This window comes from Equus asinus, chromosome 23, assembly GCF_041296235.1.
Source record: "Equus asinus isolate D_3611 breed Donkey chromosome 23, EquAss-T2T_v2, whole genome shotgun sequence".
Taxonomy (NCBI): domain Eukaryota; kingdom Metazoa; phylum Chordata; class Mammalia; order Perissodactyla; family Equidae; genus Equus; species Equus asinus.
The window spans coordinates 52,064,108-52,085,570 of record NC_091812.1 but is presented as its reverse complement, the minus strand read 5'-3'; the positions used below and the strand labels follow the sequence as shown (position 1 = coordinate 52,085,570).

The 21,463-nt window shown below is 40.5% G+C and overlaps 1 protein-coding gene across 3 annotated transcripts in view; it reads left to right on the top strand.

Annotated features, from left to right (window-relative positions):
• Window positions 1-20,982, top strand: part of MLLT3 (MLLT3 super elongation complex subunit) — a 251,680-nt gene extending 230,698 nt beyond the window's left edge. For 2 of the 3 annotated variants that reach the window (XM_044756700.2, XM_014845382.3), the window contains exons 6-11: window positions 1,873-1,948; window positions 3,767-3,896; window positions 6,782-6,881; window positions 12,398-12,469; window positions 13,619-13,690; window positions 20,723-20,982. In XM_044756700.2, the coding sequence (XP_044612635.1) occupies window positions 1,873-1,948; window positions 3,767-3,896; window positions 6,782-6,881; window positions 12,398-12,469; window positions 13,619-13,690; window positions 20,723-20,854 (582 nt within the window). In that variant the 3' untranslated portion in view covers window positions 20,855-20,982. Of the gene's footprint in view, window positions 1-1,872; window positions 1,949-3,766; window positions 3,897-6,781; window positions 6,882-12,397; window positions 12,470-13,618; window positions 13,691-19,965; window positions 20,041-20,722 lie in introns of those variants that run through there. The other variant, XM_070495455.1, reaches the window with a different exon arrangement.
• The last annotated feature ends 481 nt before the right edge of the window (window positions 20,983-21,463 follow it).

Below are 21,463 nucleotides of genomic sequence, written 5' to 3'. Positions count from 1 at the left end.
AATACCATTTGCAGACACTTTTCATGGCTGAAAAGAGCAACTTGGAGAGGAAAAGGAGTATTCTGCGGACCCCGGGAGAGATGTTTTGCAGCTGGGCATTGCACATAAATGCTAACTGAATGCCCTTTCAATTGTGTAACTCACCGTGTGGCTTGACAGTGGAAGAGCCACTCAACAGAAATGAAGAATACCTCACCCAGGCGTCTGTATTTGTAAGCCAACTCTTCTTTGTGGGCCACAAACAGCAATGTGTAGAACACTGTACTGCAAATCTCAAGTAAATCTTGCCGTGGTGCAGGGCTGGTGAGCCGCCTGCTGCTCATTAGAGATCCTGTCTGGCTCTTTTCCTGCAGAATGAGTGGTAGATTGCTGACACCTGTTTTCCCATCCAGCCTAGGGATGTGAATGTGCATTAGGAATGCCTCAAAGTGCTTCCTTGTGTCCTAGTCTGTGGGGCTTGGAGTTGCTTGGGAGAGGAGGGGGTGGGAGTTCAGTTCTGGGAGGGGAGATGCAAAATCAGTGGTGAGAAACTGGAATATAAACTGAACTGAGATTCTCATCCTCATTTAACGGCTTCTGATTGTGCTCTTAGTTTGTCATCCATGTGGCCCTGATGAACTTGGTCACCCATTGAGCAAAGTAGAAAAATGTGTCCTGTACATGGCAAGACCTCAAATATTTCTCTAATGACGAGTGTGTAGTTGAGACTATGAGCACATTAGAAATGAAATAATCTACTCTTACAACCAAATTTATCAACATTTTTAAGTTATTTAAAAATAAATTTGGCCTTAAATATGTAAAATTCAAGTGTGCTGATGGTATGATCAATTTCTTTGCTCAATTCTGTCCATGTATTTGCTCTTCCATCTTTACCTACTATAAAGTCTCATAAAAACAGAGCAGCCAGTGGAACGGAGGGCGTAATGTGCTGCCTTGAGTCACAGATGTGGAGTGCCTGCTGTATGCAATGTATTATGCTAAGTACAAGGGGAGAACAAGAAGCACACGATATGCCACACCCCCCGCAAATCCCTGCTTTTTCAAGCACTGGCAGTCTACTGGAGAGAAAAGACACATGCATCAGAGGTAGCCTAATACCACAGCATATCTGACAAGCAAACAGATGATCCATATTTTCCATGGGTTTGGAGAAGAAAGAGAACTGAGTTGGGCAGGTCAAGGAGGATGTGGACTTCGTTCTGGGTATTAAAGGATGAAGAGAGTGTAGAGAGTGGAGTGTGTGTGTGATGCTCTTTCCCTGCATCAACAGGCTGTGGAATTAAAGGATGTGTGTGGTTTTTTTTAAGTAGTGGCCACATTTTCCCCTGACTCATTTGTGGGACTTGGTCAGGTCTCCTTGTGAACATTGGCCTCCATTTGTGAACCGTGGATGAATGGGGTTAGGGTTGGGTCATGGCCTTGGACCAGAGTGAAATTAACTGGCTCATAATGTAATTGAACTAATGACCTTGACCTCATTACCACTGTGTTTTAACCAGTTGAGTCAATCAAACATTGCAGAAAGGATAATCAAGGTATCTTTTAGGAAGAGATCTGGATAGCAGTAAACAGGAGTGAAATCAAAGGCAGCTTCTTTCCTTAAGCAATACCCAGACGTTTATCTCTTCATCCTTGACTGTATATCCTTGTTTCTGCATCTAGTAAAAATATGATGGACAAAATGAAAAGGACATCATGACTCTCCTGTATTCGTGTTTTTGACATAATGCAACCTGTAATCATTTTTCTTGCACAGTGTCAGACTGTCTTTGCAGGGCAAAATATTTTGAGCAACAATATTGTTTTTAAATTTTAGATGTGTAGTGTCCCATACATTTATTGATGATGCCTTTCTCTTCTTCTTTAAAGTCTGAACAACCCAGTCCTGCCAGTTCCAGCTCCAGCTCCAGCTCCAGCTTCACACCATCCCAGACCAGGCAACAAGGTATCAACATCTCCCAGGCAAACTATGAGACGTTTTTCTCATAAAGCATCTTAATGAGTTGATTTATGGTCTGTTTTCTACTGTTTTGTTATTTGAATGATAACTTGGCTTTTATGCAGTTGTATTTATTTCCCCTAGGAATGCACTGGAGTATTGTTCTGATGTATGTGGCCGGCCTCTAGAAATTCCCCTTTTTCCAGTCTCTGCCATCAGAGTCCCATTTTACAAAAGGATTATAGACACAGCCCATTCCAGGGAGTTCCCAAAGGAAATACAATAGCAAAAGCTGGACTTGCGAGGCTTTGACATAGAGAAATAGGTTTTTACTTTCCCGCCTAGACAGCTTTCATTATATTTATTTATTTTCCTTTAATCAACCTTATTCTTTGCCAAGTGTTAATTTTCTGTCTCTAAAATATTTTTTTTTCTCTACTCAAAGTCAAGGAAATTTAAATTTAAAGAAATTTAATCCAGAACATTAACTAAATATATTCTCCACTTCAAGTGTAGAAACTCCTCAAATATAGGCTCCTTTTTTTTTCTTTAACATGAAAAGTGAGATAATATCAAGGAATAATTTGTTTCTGAGTATCATGTTACACATTATCTTTTTCACTGAGCACACTGAATTCCTGATGGCCTTGTATGTTTTTAAAAGGATTAAATTGTTGTGTGTGTTTGGGCTAAGGGTAAGCTTCCAGGAAAAAATAAAATGAAAGACACCGATCGTTTTGGCTATTCAGATTTCTTGTTCCACTGACTTCCGAAGATATTGGCCCACTACAAAAGCAGAGGAATTTGTGGTTTTGCAGAATGTGAGACTGCAGTCAGTAGCTGTTTAGAACTGGGTTAGTAATCACTCAGATTTTCCTATCATAGAGTAGACTTCAGCAATTGCCTAATCCAGAATGGAAGTGCTTCTCTCACTTTCGTGATTGCTGTTATAATCTCTTCTGTTAAGATAAAAATATCTATGTTGTTTTCACCAGATGTAGAGTAGCAAAGTGAAAATAAGCCACGCTCATGAGTTTTTTCTGTGAGGCTTTGTGGGTTTTTTCCCAGTTCTGTCCTATTCTGGAATAAAATTATTTATGACTTGATTTTTTTCTCTCCCATCTAATACTGGATACTCTCTTGAATCTTCTGGGCCACCTGATTTATTACATGGTCTTATTTATGTAAATGCATGCTGGTATTTTGCCAGGAATTTCTTAAAAAGTAAAATAAAAATTGACTACATAAAATTGTTGCAACAAGACCTTGTGTCCAAGATCAATATGAAGATCAGAGATATGACATTACACCATGGAATTGAAATACTTTATAATCTGAACTTGACTGAAATGCTTGCTTGACCTGAAATTGACCTTGAAATAAAAGGAACAGCTAAACCTTAATAGATCAAAACGTACCACACAAAGGCTGCATTGCCAAGAACAAGTTACAACCACGGTGATTTATTAGTCTCAACTTTTCAATACATGGATTAACCTAACAAAACATTCAATTTACTAATAGATCTTTCTGTTTCTTTTTAGGCGTAAATTTTTTTAGGGAAGGAAAATAAATAGAAAAAAAATTCCTAGGAAATAGAGATTTCCTAACAAACATTTTGGGGCATCTATTGTGAAAACACTAGTGTTTTGGCAGAGGTTACGTTCCAGAAACTACCAAATTGTCTTGTAAACTATATAAACTTATGTGATGATGGTTATTTTTTACCAATGTTCGGTGCTGGTGAGCATTCCCGTGCCTACTATGGCTAGGTATATTTGAAGTCGTATGTTTGACTGCCTGTGGTTCACTGTCATTACTCAGGTCCTTTAAGGTCTATAATGAAAGATCTGCATTCCGATGACAATGAGGAGGAATCAGATGAGGCAGAGGATAATGACAATGACTCCGAAATGGAGAGACCTGTAAATAGAGGAGGCAGCCGAAGTCGCAGGTGGGTGTCTTGGAAAGAAAGAGGTTTCCTTCGATGGACTCCTCCTTTTTCACTAGATCTGTTAGTGTAACCACAGAAAGGTGTGAAACACCAAAAACAATGGCAGCAAATGGTCACATTTATTTGAAGTTGGGGCACCTTGGCATGTTTACGCTCACTTCTACAGAGAACTATTTGTCCCTTTTCTCAGAAAGGAGAGGTCTTTCCTCTAAAAATTTTATAGGGAAAAATGTCATATTAGAAGTCCTTGTTCTTGAAAGTATATGCCAGGGTGGCAGGACTGACTGCTAAAATAAAGTCTGTTTTCTTTTGAAGAGTTTGTGTAGATGCATTGCTGTAGGTAGTCTCAGAATTTGAAGAAACGTGTTTTCTGTTTGTAGTTGGAAATACATAATTGGCTTCAGTGAATTATGTGTGTGACCTAATTAAAACTAGGATCACCTGTGTGTGTTTTCTAGCAAATAAATTCCTTTTAAGTGTGCTGACAATTAGGTTCCTTAAGTAGCTTTAATGCTGTGAGGCATAATTCCACATTATAAGATGATAATTCATGTCGCTTATAATTAATAGTCAACTTGAAATTGCCTTGAGGATTTTGTTTCTTTATCATGAGGAAAACAAATAGGCGTGCTTACTTTAATGTGTTTTGAGTAGAAAAAATATGAATCAACTTGAACTTAAAATCCAATTACATTTATAATATATCATGTTAAATCTGTTCCCACTATCCATTACTGTAAACAAGGCCCTGAAATTCCTAAAAAGAATGCAGTCTTAACCCAAACTGGACAGACCATGTTTCCTACTTGCTAATTTCTTAGTGTCCTTTGAGAAGAGGCTCGTTACAGTATATGTTCCATCAGATCTCTCAATGATCCTTCCTGATGGCCCTACTCGATACTACTTCTTCCACCTTCTCCCAAGGTCACCTGCCTGTGTTCCTTTTGAATAGGAAAAAATAAGGACCTTATGGCCGTAGCCTTATAATATTTCCCTTTAGAAGTCTTTAATCTAACAAGAAGGAAACTAGTGGGGCAAAAAGACTTAAAAATGGACTGAAACTTGGAGGTGAGGAGCATATTTAGGACAACCCAAATCCTGACCCCTGGCTGCTCTTAAATTTAGCTGATGAAAAAGGCCTGACTTTTTAGACAGTTTCCCAAGTTATTGTTGTTGAGAAGATCTACATATTCTGTGATTAGCTGTTGCCCACCCACTTACTGCCCCCTCCCCTGAGTCGGTGTGGGTCAGGTCGTACACGTCTGTGAGTTGTCTGATGTGATACACGTTGTTGGAGATGCTCCTCTTTGCCTCCGCCTGACATGTGCTGTTAGCACAGCAGCACCAGTGTAACATTTGATCTTCATTGCACTTGTGAAGTCTCAACTGTTTAATCAGTTTAAATACTCAGCCTTCCACTTCAGTCAAGAAGCATTTTAAAGGAGCGCTTCAACTGAACACTTCATTAATGTAATTTAGTTAAGAAACACAAATTCCATCAGTTTTTTGCTAAAAGGATGTCCCAGTGTATCCTTTTCATTTCCTATCTTGTATCTTGTCTATCTGAGTATGTTTTAGAGCTAGAATGTGATTGCCTATTCAGAGTGAAAGAAAAACTACCCTGATTTCTGAAGCATTTTCTGTTTCTGAGAAGAATATTATATTAGGTTACTATATAATCAAAGAGACAGAGCAAACACGAAAGGACATTTTTGATGGAGAGCTTATGTTCAGCAGGTTAGAATAAAGAAATATCTCCCACTCTGGCTATAAGAAAATTCCACTTTGTTCTGAAAAGAATAAAATAGAGGAAGGGGTGATATTTTAATTATCCTGATAGCATTGTACTTTTCTCTTTTTTTCTTTTTCAAGATTCACCCTGAGCTAACATCTGTTGCCAATCTTCCTCTTTCTCTTTGTTCTTCCTCCTCCCCAAAGCCCCAGTACATAGTTGTATGTTCTAGTTGTAAGTCCTTCTAGTTCTTCTATGTGAGCCACAGCCTCAGCATGGCTACTGACAGATGAGTAGGGTGGTTCCGTGCCCAGGAACCGAACCTGGGCCACAGGAGTGGAGCGTGCTAACTTTAACTACAAGGCCATCAGGACTGGCACAGCATTGTATTTTTCTAAAGCAGTTATCCCAAACACACGGCCTCTTCATGTTGGTGTAGGATATTTCCAATGAATCGTTGTATTAGCGTTTGGAACTCAGGACAGCCTTGAATCATTACACAGTAGAAATGATTGGTGATGGGTCTCACATGTTGGGCTTCAGACATCCCATCCTCAGATGTCATCCTGACCTGTCAGTCATGCAAGGCTGTTGTCCACATTCTTAGCAGTTGTTTCCACTCCTGCAGCCTGTATTTTAGCCATATTTATAAATTTTTCATGGGTAGCCAAGAGGCAGAGGGAAAGGAAAATAAAATGGAGGACCCTAGAAACTGTGTAATTTTGCTGACTTTCTGCAAGTTTGAGTGACATGCTTGATGATAGTAGATGGGTGGAGCTGGAGCAGGGAGCTAACTATGAATAAATGAAGCCAGTGAAGCATAGTGGCTGAGCACCAGCTTTGGGTCGCATTGCTTGGGTCTGAATCCTAGAACCACCACTTTTACCTCTATGACCCTAGGTGGATGACCTAGTCTCTCTAAGCCTCAGTATCCTAACCTGTGATGTAGGGATCATTAAATGAGAAATAGAGGGTCCAACACTTAATACAGTTCCGGGTACAAAGTAAGCGCCGATCCGTGTTAGCAGTTGTATGAGTTAAAGCAAGTTTTCAATGATTACCGTTTGGATACCTTGCTCTCTGCACCTATTTCCATGGATATTTCAAGAATTGTCTGTAATGATGCATATTTCTCCTCTCTGTTTCTTTTCAGAGTTAGCTTAAGTGATGGCAGCGACAGCGAAAGCAGTTCTGCTTCTTCACCCCTACATCACGAACCCCCGCCACCCTTATTAAAAACCAACAACAACCAGGTAGGTTGCTGGGTTCACACTGTTCAAGACTGTAGAACTAGATGTGATCATTTCTACAGAGCACACAAAATCTTCTACCCCCTTACTCGTAAACAAAGTGCTTCTTGATAGCAAATAAATGGAAACCTACAACCTTAGGAATAAACATGTCGTTAGGATAAAAGAAGTTCTCTTGTCATGAAAAGTATGTTCCATTGGCTGGGTTAATTAAGTAGTTGCAGGAAGGGATAGTGACAGAAGTGCTGCCCATTTACTCCTGATTTCTATATATTTTTCCCCTCAGCAGTAAGTAGGCGAATTCATGAATTAGAAAGAATAAGACCTTTGGAGCTAGTATCGAGTCTGTTCTTTGTTTTACTAATTGACAGGTAGGAAATTACCTTTTAACTTCTGATTCTCAGTTTCCTCATCTGTAAATGGAGATATTAATACCAACCTTGCTGCTTATTGGGAGGATGACCAATACTAGAGGTAAAGAATGTGGGTCAGTGCCCACACCTACTTGGCGCTCAGTTGATGGTAGATGTTTACTATTATGGGTGCTCTGCCTCTGTGCTCATTCCAGAAAAAGAGGATCATCACTTGTGATTGTGAGGAATAGTTAACAAAATGCAGAGTAAATAATGGTCATTATCATTGCTATAAATCAAGCTAAAGGAAGTCTTATTAATTTGGAAGTCAACTCTGAATATAGTTATTTGGATAAGGTCAAGGCAGAACTTTGAAAGCTGTGATGAAGAGCTTTTGTTAAACAAATGATTAAGATTGGGATATTTTAAATACTTACTAAAATAAACCATTTTCAAGTATCATGAATATTGTAAAAGCCTCATTGTGCGTTGAGTTGATACTCTCATTACCGTAAGTTATTCTTATCTCTCTTTAGACAAATTCCCTGTGACCACTACAATAATTGCTTAATTCAAGTTACCATGTGAATATTATTAACTTGGAAATAAAAGAACTTCATTTTTCTAAAATTATTCTGTTTCACAGGTGTCCTACAATCTTAAATGGTCTTGTTCTTGAATTTGTGATCTTTGTTTTACTGGGAAAGTGTGATTTGATAGCTGAAGACTTTGTTTTATATAAAGCATAAGCAAAGAGCTCTTAAAATTTAAAATCCTTCATTTATAAGGGTTATCTACAACTTGAAGCCTCTATTATTAAGTAGGAATAACATCAGGGTTCTTTACGTGTCCAGGTACAATTCAACTGCAGTTTCTTTGTGTCCTTACATGTGGATGCAAGCCCAGCCTCATGGTCTGTTAGAGACTGGCTCTTCAAGGAGTTAGTGCGTTCTCATTCCTTATCCTGACTCCCTGTGGTCCTTGTGTTCCCTCATCTTCAGGGCCAGCCATGCCGATGGCCCAGCCAGCTTCCACCACCACTACAAGTCGAGCTTTTCAGGGTAAAGTGAAGACTAAGCACATAGCCATCATCACCAATCAGTTGAGAAGAGCCGGCGCGTGGCTAACTAGATAACTCAGGATTCTTTTGTAGATTTATGCTTCAGTATGAGCTGGCAAAAGAATAGAATTTGGACCCTGAATACATTTTTATATCCAATTGAAACCTATTTAGGCCTGATTTCTGCTTCTGGTGGGTGCTGTGTTAGAATTAGGTTACTTCATGGGTGACAGCAGTGGCCGTGCCAGGAGTGAAGGACACTAGTGTATGCGTTTGTGCCCCTCATTAAGCTCCTTCAGCTTCTTTCCCAGTCAGCATTAAGACTGTGCTTGCTAAATAAACGCAGCTCCAGCAAGCCCCTCTCATTTTCTTCAAACCTAATAGCTGCCCCTAAACCCTTCCTGGATGGGCAGTCTGAAGCTGACCTTGGCTTCAGAGAAAGGTTTGGGTTCTTTATCAGACTTTTTTTTTTAACCCCTCTAGCAAAACAAGAACAAAAATGAATAGTATCATCTGTCTGGAGAGGGTAAAAATTACTTTATCTGATTAAATACCACTGGTTCCTTGGCATATGTTTATTCAACAAATGTAGCTTCACACGTGTGAATCATCAATCTGTCAGGAATACTCAGTTATATGTCACTTTCTCCATGGACCTATAAGCATAATAAGAAAGTCCATATGCTTTCACTTTTAGCTAGTCTAGGGTAGGGAGTACATGTCCCACAAGAGCGCCTGCCTCCTTGGAGCTGTGTCTTGGAACTGAGAGAGCGAGAAAAGGTTTTTAAAACTTTGTTTATTGATTTCTTAACCCCTCAGATCACCTGCAGTGGATCAGGTGTGATCCTGTCCCTTTCAGTCAACATTCTAGGAGTTCTTAAAAAATTAACCGTCTTTCTTAGTTCTCTATGCCAATAAAGTGAAGTAGTACAAATCTAAAAGTCACTTAAATTGCACCCTGGAATGTGTTTTTAGTCTTATATTTGAATGTGTATATGTGATAATCTGAAATTTTGATCAAATAAAATAGATGAAAACATCCTGGGAAGGCCTCACTGTGAAATGGGGGGGACCCATGTTTCCTCCTTCCGTACCCCTTGGCTGCTCTCTGTCTGCAAGTTGATAATGCTCTCTCAAGTTTCTGTAAATTACCAGGCAAAGCTGAGTTTTCCTTACCTTTTCTCAAATCTTCCAGGGACTAGAGAAGACAGAAAGTGCTAATTGAGTCAAACATGTCCTAACTCTCAAAAAAAAAGTGAACAGAGAGAGCGCCACATGTCAACAAAGCAAGTAATTAACATGAGTATCGTTAGAAGCTAATAGTGATCATTAACATGAAAGACCTATCAGTGGAGAATCCATCTGCTGAATAATTGACTTGTCACTCCTCACAAAGGGATACAGAAAAATAATAATCTTGAAAATTTGATTCTCAAGCCATACCCTCAGATGAAGGATAGAAATGCAACTAATCACAGGTCTATGTGCAGAGATGACCATGGGTATACATGGTGCCTCTAGGCAGTCTGGGTGGCTGTTTCCCTCAGGAGAGCTTAGTCGCCTTTATTGGGGAATAATATTGCTGTGCCATTTTAACCAAAGGTATTTTTTTTTACTCCTAACCTCTCTTATGTGAATTTCAAACAAAATCAAAATTCCAGATCCTTTTTGGCTGAAAGTGAGGAGGGGAGGGAGGAGAGAGGGGCCTGCAAGGAAGTGATGTATTGGACCCAAGTTAATATTCAGAATATCATAAATCACCTATCAGCCTGCAAAGCATGTTGAATGAAATTAAAGACTCTATCCAGTTAAACTGGTTTGAAATAAGCCCGTGGAATACAAGGTGCTGGCCTTTTATATTCTGGAGCCGTTTCCTTAAAGATAAGGAAGGATCATAAATAAAACAATTGTCTTCAGCATGGCTCAGCTCTCTCGGAATGAGGTTTTGACAAAGCTGTTTATTTTGGAGCAGGGAGAGATCAAAGAAGGAAGATTAACTGAGCCCTCTCTGGGCAGCCACTCAGTAACTTGAGGCGGATCACTGACACCAGGAGCTTTTGTTCCTGCCACTGCTGCTTCAGAAGAAAGAAACTAGGATTTCAATGTAGTTTGGCCTTCTGTGCTGTAGCGCTTACGGAATGTGTAGGGTGGGACTTAAGTGCCCCGAATGTTTTATTTTCTGCTCCGAGGAGAAGGTGGGAGAACTCTATAAACCTAGTGAGCAAAGTTCCATTGCAAATGCAGAGTCACTTTGCCCGCCCCCCCCTCGCCGAGTGCAGTGACTTGGGGGGTGGAACGGGCATGCAGAGTGGGATATGATGGGAACAAAATTCAGTTTTCTAATGCTCAAGGCGAGCAGGCAGGCGGTTTTTCCTCTTGCCTGAAATCTCAGCAAACTGTCTGCTTCGCCCAGCCCGGATCTGCGTTGGCGAGGAGTGCCATCTACTGACCTACTTACTCCTAGGTCTCTGAGCGCCGAGTTTTCCCCTGAGGTCTCATTTCCAACAACAATAGAGAGAAGGAAATTCTGCATGTAGTGGAGTGTTTGGTTTCCTTTACAGTGGAGCATGTTAAAAACGATTGCCTTGCCTCTGCCATTAAGTAATTTCCTCGTGTTGCCAAAAGTATTGTATTTTAAGTTAGCCTGGTCAAATTGGTCATCTGGTTATCTTAATGTTAAAAATAAATTAAGGCGATTCTCAGGAAAGACTTAGCAGCTCACTTCTTATCCGTACATTATTCTAAATTCAAAGGAAAACATACCCTTTTAGAAGTATTTGATCTTTTCTAGCATGTCATAGTCCTATCCTCAACAAGTAAAATGTTTATTAGTAGTATAAAATTTTACAGCTGAGTGGGAATCTGGACATCGTCTTGTTCATCTCTCATTTCATCTCATATTTTGAGGCCCCAAAATGTTAAATGATAGGTCCAGGACCTGAACTTAGGTTTCTAAGCCCAGTCACTGCTCTTTCTACTACAAATTAGAAGTGGAGTCATTTTTAAAATCTTCTGTGTGTTATGGAATATGGTAGACTTTTGAACAGAATTGTGGTTTGTGTGTGTGTGTGGTAGAGCAGAGAATGGATAAACACAAGAGCAGTAGGAATGTGAGACTTCTTAAATATGCCCTTTATTTGGCATTTTCCTCCTTCATATTAGCTTCAGATTATAATAACTCACTTGGTAATGAGATTATCATGAAAAAGACAAATAACTTTGCTTTTTATGTTTATATACATTTGTAAACACTCATCAATAAATTTAGTAGTTCTCAGCCGTTTTAGGCAAGGGCCATTTAAAAATATTTCCGTCATAATCCTTAATTTTGAAGATTCTAATAAATCAACCATATTTATTAAATAATAATTTGTTTCTCCTTTTTATTAATTAGAAACATAGCTCCCCATGGACGCTTCTGAACAGTATGCAAAACCACTTTTCATAACCTAAGCTGTAGTTGGTTCAGCTTATAAAAGGAAAGGCACTGGTATTTTATCATGGGTAAACACATTGTTTCTTGAAACACAGAAGATAGTCTTGGCTCTTCATTTCTTGAGTTGGAGGATCCCAAGTTGGGAGCAATGGTGTAACTGATGGCTATCTTCACTTCCAAAGCTGCGTCAATTTAGTGGATATGAGTCATTTTTAGAATCTGGAAGTCAGGTACTGCAAAGGGCATTCGAGTGTTTGTTTTATCATCTCTAGCGTCCCAAGCACTGGTAGTCATGCTGAAACAGCAGAATGAATATGAAAAAATTCTTGCCAGAGGGTACTCTAATCCAGTATAACTCAGCTGCTGTACATATGTGTGAGAGTGTTGTCACAGAAGAAAAGCAGCCTTGGAAGCTTGGATCAATTTCCTTATCATCAACGTTTTTTTTTTTAAAGTTCTATTGCCCTGACTCAGCATTTCAGATATAAGCAATTTATTTCCCAAGGACAAGTAAGGTTAGAAGAGAAGAAAGAAAATGTATAGCGGAGAAATGCTATCTGGAAAGCAATGTGATTGTATGACATTTCATTCATAAGTGTCTTTGTTTAGGTGGCTGGTTGGCTAAGAAGGGCTTGAAATCAAATTTAACTGTGTTCTCTTTGATCCCCAGATTCTTGAAGTGAAAAGTCCAATAAAGCAAAGCAAATCAGATAAGCAAATAAAGAATGGTGACTGTGACAAGGTAGGTTTCCAGCCCTTTGCTATGAGTGCTACAGCACCGACTCGTCTTCTGTTTCTTGGCCTTTTCCTTGATCATCCTCGCTGGTTCTCCTTTCATTGCTTCCTCAGAAGTGCCCGAGACCCCCAACCGACCAGTGGCTTTGTAGTTTATTTTCCAAGTCTTGCTTATATTTTCAGTGTTAAGCTTGGCCTTATGCTACCATTTGCCATGATGCCTACATTGCCAAGGGATTTCGGGCACATTGAATTGGGAGGTAAGAAAATCCTGGTGGAGGCAGACGGGAAAGGAATCTCAGACGTCAGTGAGCAGGACATCTGATCCCAGTGCACTGGGCTTTCCCCAAGTGTGCATCGTGCATCTGAAATCTGACTTCAAGACCTGTTGGGGCTTAGCCTCCTGTTCTGAGCAGGGTCCTAACCTGCTTTGCAGGATCAGGGCAGGCCTGGCTAATGCTTCACAAACCTTTCCTTTGCCTTCATTGTAAATGGTGCTAGAACACCCATGCAGTTACGCTAACAAAGACTTGTGGTCTGAGCATGTGGAAAGAGACGTGAGCCTCTGCCCTGTCAGAGGAGCTCGTGACAAACCAGGTGTTAATTTGGATAGTGACCTATATTTTCCTAAGACATTCTTCTGTCACTTGCTATTTACTAGCAATTTTTGGTATGACCAGGAAGGTTTTTTTTTTTCTTAAAGAATTTGCCCTGACATGATTGGTGATGTGCATTGATACTTCCATGTTCAAACTTAGAATTTTTTTTCTCTTAGTTAGGTAGCTTCTAAAATGGAAGAATAAAAAAAATGAAAGTAGCTCGTGATAACGTGTTTAAGCTCACAATTTACCATTGAGTACCCTTTCTCTCTGTGGAGGCATTGTTGGGAGACAGTGAGTCTGCTCACTTGAATCTTGTTGAGAGCAAAGAAGTGCAAGAATTGCCCTTTTTTAAAAAAGCTGGCTTTATAATGGTAATAGTCGGCCAAGAGAGACTTGTTCTGCAAAAGCTTTGGGCACCAGTCCGCGCAGCCCGGGCTAGGGGGTTAGAATGGAGAACTGCCAACAGCTGCTTGTCTGTTCCTATGTAGTTATCCTTTTATTTTTGAACTACCTCCTCAAGTGCTTGTTCTTTTGGGGGTCCTCTTCTCTTTCAGGCATACCTAGATGAACTGGTGGAGCTTCACAGAAGGTTAATGACACTGAGGGAAAGGCACATTCTGCAGCAGGTGAGAAATGCTTTTTCAGCACAACCCTCTCCAGAAGCCTCAAGGCCTAGAGGATCCTGGGGTAGTGTGATAGCACCTGGAGGCCACAGCAGCCCCACCCTGGCAGAACCGGGCTAGTGCCACCTGCAGAAGTACTTGGGGAGATTGCTCATTTCCCAGGCTACCAGGCAGTCTGCTTTGGAGCTTTGCCAGATCATCTCCCTCCTTGGTGCTGCGGATGATGAAAACTGGGCGCTTGTGGAGGTACTGATGCTGGAACGTACTGATCCCCCAGCCGGCTGATGCTATAGTGTGGGCTGAGGGACGGGATAGTAGGAATGCAGAAGCCTTGGGGCCAGGCTTCTGGTTTCATGGGAAAACAGTGATAAGAGTTTCAGTCAAATGTTGTAAACGTTTGTGATTCAATTTAGTAAGCTTTTGCCAATGCTATTCTAAGGAAAATAAATATTTTCCTCGTTTCTCTTATCTTGTACACCGTACATTCTGTTATTGTGAACTCCTCTGTGGAATACGTGTAGAGTAGGGAAACTTATATTGGTACAATTTGATGTTTGGAGAAGATAAGAAGGGTGGTTTTTAGTTTTCATATGGTTACGGTACATGCGTCCATTGTGTTAACAGTGGCTATTGAGAAAATAATTTTTCTTTAACATCCAAAGAGAAGGTTGTATTCTAAATTCCAGGGTGAGTTTGTAGATTATTTCACTGTTTGATTTTTTTCCTTAATACTCTTAAAGACTTGAAGTTAGTATTTAATCTACCCCAGCTATATATGGGTTATTCTTTTTTAATATTTAATGGCTGCTGGTCACTTTTATATTCTGTGTACATTTTTGCTTAAATCTATAAATAAGCACTCTCAAACTTGCCAAGTTCTCTGGTCTGATGAGCTATTTAACCCTTCTAGAGTTTCAGATTTGAGCCAAAGACTTACAGACCTATGATTTTTAATTGGAGATAAGTTGCATTTCTTGTATTTCCATTTAAGTGAGGAATGGGTTAGGGGAGTAGGATCTGAGTGGCTTACCCTGAGACATATTCTAACACTTTGATAGTGTTTTTCTTCAGCTTTCTTCTGTAGAATTGAAAATTGTTCAGCCTGCCATTTACCAATTATTTAGTGCTAATTGACTGAGTGGTGATGGTAAATCTATTAGCTGATTTTCTCAGCCCTTCCTGAACACCAGCTCTGAACCACTGTGGAGCAGTTGTCCAATAAAGCTGTTAATGCACAAGCTGGGCCCTCACGGTGAGTCTCACAGGACAGTGAGACAGATGTTTGGGCAGACTTGGGACACTTCACAAAGAAAGGCCAGCCAATGAGTTGAGGAGATTAGGCCGTTGGGCAGGGTCTTACCTTAGGGTGTCATTGGCATTCCCAATTTCACATTGTCCTTTGTTTTGACCTTTGAAAGAATTGTGAGGGAAGGTGGCTTACTGGAGAATTCCATCGAAGTGGCTTATTTTAGTGTTCTAGAGGGAGAGAGCGACAGCTATGGATTTTTAACCTGGCATAAAGGCCCTCCAGGGCGCACAGCGTTTCCCTCTAATTGCATTCCCAGGCCAGTTGAAAGCTCTCAGTCTTTGGCCTTTTGCCTTGTAGTGCAGCTGAGGCTTGTGATTATGATACCATGATGCATGTCCTGTCACGGTTTACTGCTTAATTAATTCCTATTGTAAAACATAGCACTATTGAAGACTAGTGTTATTCTCCACCTTGAGAGCTGCTCATCTTGTGGAATGCGTGCCGCAAAGTCTATGAGTTCTCCACCATGCCGAGCTGAACACCTGAGACAGAATTTCTGGTGAGCCCAGGATCACGTCCCAGGTCTTTTCCTATTAAATGCATCCTATCAAAAAATCTGGTCTGACACTTTTATTTAGCTCACAAGAAGTGGTTAAGATCTTTGTTATACTCTGGGGGCTTGCGGTGCTGGCACCCAGCATCTAGTTTAATGAACAGAAAGCACTGGATCAAGAGAGCCTGTGTTCTTAAACCGCTTTTGCGTAAGGTAAGCATCGGTACAGTGGACCCAGTCAAACCTAGAGATGTCAATACCTAGGACTCACTCATAATTTGATTCTTCTTTAAACCAAGTGTTCCATATTTATTTGGAAAGGGAGATTGAGCACTTCTAAACTCCCCAGAAATTCAGCTCTGAGTCTGGATTTGCATCCTATTTAGAAAGGAAAAAATGCTCTGAGGAAAACCAGGGCTTCCTTAGAAGATAGTTTAGCAATTTAGATAACAGCTCTGATACTTTCCGAGTTATCTCCAGGGAGGCGGGGGATGAGCTGTGTGTCGGAGTATTCCTTCTAACAACGTGGAGAACGCTCCAGAGAAGTGTTCTCCTGAAAATGATGTTCTCCATCCTAGGAGATTGCCTGGCATGTTTTAGAATCCCTTGCAGGTGGGAGCCTGATGGCCTGCCTTTTAACCCAGGGCCAGGCACTCACGTTGTCACGTGGTAGACAGTGCTTCTCCAGCCATAGCCGAGGCCATTCTCGGAAAGACTTAACTTATCCCAGACCTGACTCCGCTCTAGGCAGAAGCAGTTACAGCAAAACTTGTTCCTAACTGCCCACTCAGTGAAGAGGCTGCTTCCGGTGGAAAGAACCCTGGTTTTTAAAAAACATAATCAAACTAAAAATAATGCATCTACCTTTTTATAATTAAAAACCAGGGCTCGGGGAAGGAATCACAGATTTACCAACTGGATCCTCCCTGTTTAAAAAAAAACTCTATGTAGTACCCTCTAAAAGGCTGACGTGGCAGGAAATAATCCATCACAAATGTTTTCACAACAGCCGTCCTCTGAAGAATGAGTTAAGCAGTTTACACACTCTTCCTTTTCCACTCCTGTGCATACCTTGTTCTCTTGCCTGCTTTCCTTGTGTGCAGCCACTCTATCTTTTTTTATTACTTTGGAGGGGCACTCCTTATTGCAGTGTGATTCAGGGTAATGACACGACAAGAGAGCCACAGCAGAGCCGCTCTCCATCAGCAGAGCCGGGGATTCCTGTGGAAAGGCGCAGTGGCGTCCTTCAGGAACCAGCAGGGTGTTTATAGGCTTTGTGGCTTGTGTCACTGGAATAAAGCATGTAATGCGGTGTTTCTGATGTTCCAACTATCCAGATTCCTGGAAAGGAACGCACATTTATTTTTCTTTATGAAGTCTTTACTTAATTGAGGACGTAGCTACATGCTCTAATAATTCAAATCATTAGTGCTGTTCCCGTTGGCAGCCAGTCCCACACGGCGCCAACTGCTGCGGCTGCTTCCGGGCTGTCTCTGCGTCTATCCTGATGTGTGCTCACGAGCCCCTGTAAAAATGCAGGGCTCCCTGAGTTCGATTGATCGGATCCCCTTCGTCCCTTTGCATGTATGTGTGGCTGCAGGCGGGGTGAGTGTGCTAGTCGTGGAGGAGGCAGGAGGACTGTGAATGAACCTACAAGATATTACAAGGTGTGGGAGATGACAGGGCCGAATTTCCTAGTGGGCAAGTGTGTCTTGTTTGCTTTAAAATCAAGTGGCTTTTTCTAGAAGGTATTCTATTGCTGTCTTTTCTACTTATTGTTAAGTGATTAGTGAGCAGCTACGTTGAGTCACAGAAAGCTATTTTCTTAAAAGGATGAGTTCACTGTCATTTTAAAGGGAAAATGTAAGGCTGTACTTTTCACCCTCACTTTGTGGTTTTCGTTTGTTATTTCAATGGCTTTCCTTCATCTACTGTTCTCCTCGCTTTCTTCCCTTCCCCCTGAAAACTTTTATTGTAATTATTTTTTAAAAAATTGAAGGAGGCCTTTTTTGAGTTTTAGCTTCTGGCATTTTCCCTGCTTCGTTTGTTTTAGTGCTAATGAAATGCTAACAGTCAGTGAAGGGAGGAGGAAAAAGCACTGAGTCTGATAATTCACGTGCTGTATAGTTACCGCCCAGATAATTAAGGGTAAGTTTACATTTGTATGGTAGTCATAATCATGTTTCCCCAATCTGTATGGCAAATGACAGCTATAAAGAAGCTTCATTTACCGTATTTGATCCTCTGCGCAACCGTGTGTGGTAGATTGATAGATAATTAGAGCAGGTGGCATGATCCCTACTTTATAGATGGGGAAACTGAGGCTCAAAGTTGATAATGTTCTGTCTAATGACGTTCAAATAGCGAGCCGAGTCAGAACTCAGTATGCCACAGTTAACACCCTCTATTCCGAATGCTTTGTCGCTTACCTACTGGTCAGCTAGTTGGGGAGAGGAGTCATACTCTGGAATAATAGTTATTTGCCTCCATTGTATAAGTTGAAAAGCTATTTGTTTCTGTCCTGAAAGAGCTCTCTGACCAGGGTATTGGTTTCCATCCTAAAGTTGACACATTTTCACTAGGTCTGTAGTATTTCTACACAATATGCAAAAAAGATAATTTACCCTGGAAAGCACTCTTAATTCAATTGATGTTAAATCTGTAGTAAGTATTTGACTGCCTTGAAAGGTTTATGTGTGGGACATAGCTGTGCGTGTGTCTCTGTATGTGTGCAGATGTGTCGGGTGACTTAGCCAGAGCTCTATAATCATTAATAAATAAATCAAATGTGTCCATTTTAGATCTTTTAGTGTTAAGTGAGAAGATCTTGCTAGATAAATTCTGACGTGGATCTAGTACTTTAACCGCAATTGGGAACACCCCTTAGAATAATCTCTTGATGCGTGTAATAGAGCCCTGGGTCCAGTGGTTTAAGTAAGGCTCCCTCTCCACCCCACCATGTATAATAGTTGGCCCAGAGGTAAGTAATTCATGGTCAATGCATGGCTTAAAAGATGCTGAGGAGATAGACTCCTTGCCTTCCTGCTCTGCCATCTTTCACATCTTGCTTTCATCCTCTTGAGGGGAAGAGATGCTGTGCTTCCAGGATTGCGTCTTCATTCCAGACAGGAAGAGGGGCAGAGGGCAAAAGGCACGTGCCCCTTGTCCATACCCTTTTCAGAAATTTTCCTGAAAGCTCAGTGACTTCTGACAAATAAATTGTAAATAGCAGTGTTTGCCGAGTACTGCCTGTGGGTCTGGGAAGGCAAGCCTTTTAGCTGGGCATGCTGCCACTCCCGGAAAATCAAGCTTCTGTTGGTAAAGAAGAAGGGCTAAACGGATATTAGGTAGGCAGTTTGCTGTGTCTGTCATGGTTTCGCAATGGGAATAACTTGTTTTATTATTAAAGCCATGGTTATATCTGTAAAAAATAGTTCAAGAGGTTGAATAAGGCATTAGCAGCTCAGTCTGGAGTTGGGCACTTAATTGGATTGAGGTCCAATATGTCTTTTATGCCTCTCTGGAAGTCAAATATGTCAGGAATGGGGAGCACATTTTCTCTTGAGTGCCACTGACCCATAGGGAATAGTTCACAAATTTACTGTTTTTTAAAGAAAACTAATTGTAAGAAGAGAAGGTCAAAAGTTTTCATTCTGCTGTTTTCAAACTGAAATTAGGTAATCTAAAACTTCATTGAATGAATAATAGGCTAAATAATTAAAAGTATTCTCTTTTTTAAGATTATTGAACTAAAGAGAATATAAAGCAAGTGATAGAAAGGGAGTAGCACAGACAACTAAAAATAAGTGGAAGAGTTTGCTAATTGTTTTCTCTGCACAAATATTTTTGTCTTTCATACTGTTGTTAATTTTCCTCTCTCCTCCACAAAGCTTACTAAAATTAACCCCCTCCATCCCAAATTACCCACAGCGTACGTACCTAAAACCCACACTACCCAGGCACAGAGCCATTTCTGATAAAATTATTAGTAAAATAGGCATGGAAAACATATAACATGCTAAAAGATTCTCTCAAACCAATAACTAAAATGATTTTTTTTTTTTTGAGGCAGATTAGCCCTGAGCTAACATCTGCTGCCAATCCTCCTCTTTTTTGCTGAGGAAGACCGGCCGTGAGCTAACATCCATGCCCATCTTCCTGTGCTTTATATGTATGATGCCTACCACAGCATGGCGTGCCAAGTGGTGCCACATCCACACCCGGGATCCGAACCGGCAAACCCTGGGCTGCCAAAGTGGAATGTGTGCACTTAACCACTGCGCCATGGGGCCGGCCAAACTAAAATGATTCTTAAGGTTGAAACCTTAGAAGCATCCTCCTCAAACCCAGGGCAAGACAACAGTATCTCTGTGACCACTTTTGTTTATCGTATTTCTGAAAATTGAAGCCAATACAATAAGAAATGAGGTGTAACTATTCCAAACGGGGAGAGAAAGGTGTCCTTTCTTTTTTTAGATAATACTTCTCACCCCGAAATACTCAAGGCTGTCAACTCAACATGACTGTAAGTCATAAATACAAGTTTCATTCATTTTTTGTTGAAGTATAACAAAATGTACAACTAGATGGAGTTTTAAAAAGTGAATGCATCTTTTGTAAATTGCACCCAAATCATGCAACAAAACAGTTGCAGCACCCAGAAGGCTCGCCTGAGCCCCTTTTCCAGTTACTGCTCATGATCTTCAGGGGGTGGGGTTGTAGATGGTTTCTATCTCTTTCTTTGTGAGTTCTTTTATTTTATAAATTTTCAACAATCGTGTAATCAGAAAGAAAAATGATCGTTATTATACATGTATGTATGTGTATACTTTTTTATAAGGAGTTTTGTTGTTTCTGGGCTGGAATTTCCTTACATCTAGTAGGTATAGTCACTGTTCATTGAGTCAGTAGCTGATTTTTAAAGGGGTCTTGAACTTCTGTCTCCCCTTCCACTCCTACCCCTAGAGTAAAATAGTCTGTTGATGACTTGAAAGCCGGAATCGTTTTAAAGGCTGTGAATGATGAGAAGAGGTAACCTGCTCTCACTGAGAATAGTGTTCCTTTGGCTTACCAAATTGGCTGAGAGTTTGGTGCCATTAATAGCATGGGACCTTCTTGCACTAAATGAGAATATGAATCTCTTGGTTCCATATTTGACCCACTCCATCTCTCTTTCTTTGCCTTTTGATGTCTATTGCTTATTGCCCAAACTTTCTCTTCTTTACTCCTCTAGATTGTGAACCTTATAGAAGAAACTGGACACTTTCATATCACAAACACGACATTTGATTTTGATCTTTGCTCCCTGGACAAAACCACAGTCCGTAAACTACAGAGTTACCTGGAAACATCTGGAACATCCTGAGGATACCACAACTGGATGCATCAAAAACTATTGTTTGTTTTTTTTGGTTGTGATTTTTTTTGTTTGTTTATATGAAAACACTCAGAATGATGCAACCAAAAGGGAAAAAATAAAAATCAAACAACCTTCAGCTTTATTTTTCTTTAAAGCCAGTCATCATCTCTTGATAAAGGAGAGGTTAAGCAAACCAGCCTCAGCGGACCACTCTTCTCTCCAAGGAAATCCCCGGGAAGAGTCAGCCTGGATAGCCTTGAAAACAAACAGATCAAACACAACACAAGAAAACTTAAAGAATGTGTCTGGTATCATGTCTCTCTCTCTGTGGTGATTCATTCCACAGGACGAATGCATATTCAACACACTGCCTTATTACATAACTGATCTATTTATTATCACATACAGATATTCTAAAGTCGTTGAGGGAATGACACCACAAGACATTATAAGTACTTGGTCCCGTGGATGCTCTTTCAATGCAGCGCCCTTGCCATCCCAAGCCCAGTGACCTTACTCGTATACTGTGCTACTCTCCACCAACTTTTTCCAAGTCCTTTTACTTGTTGCAGTCTATATTTTCCACCTTTTGTTTTTCCAGTTCCAGGACTCAGA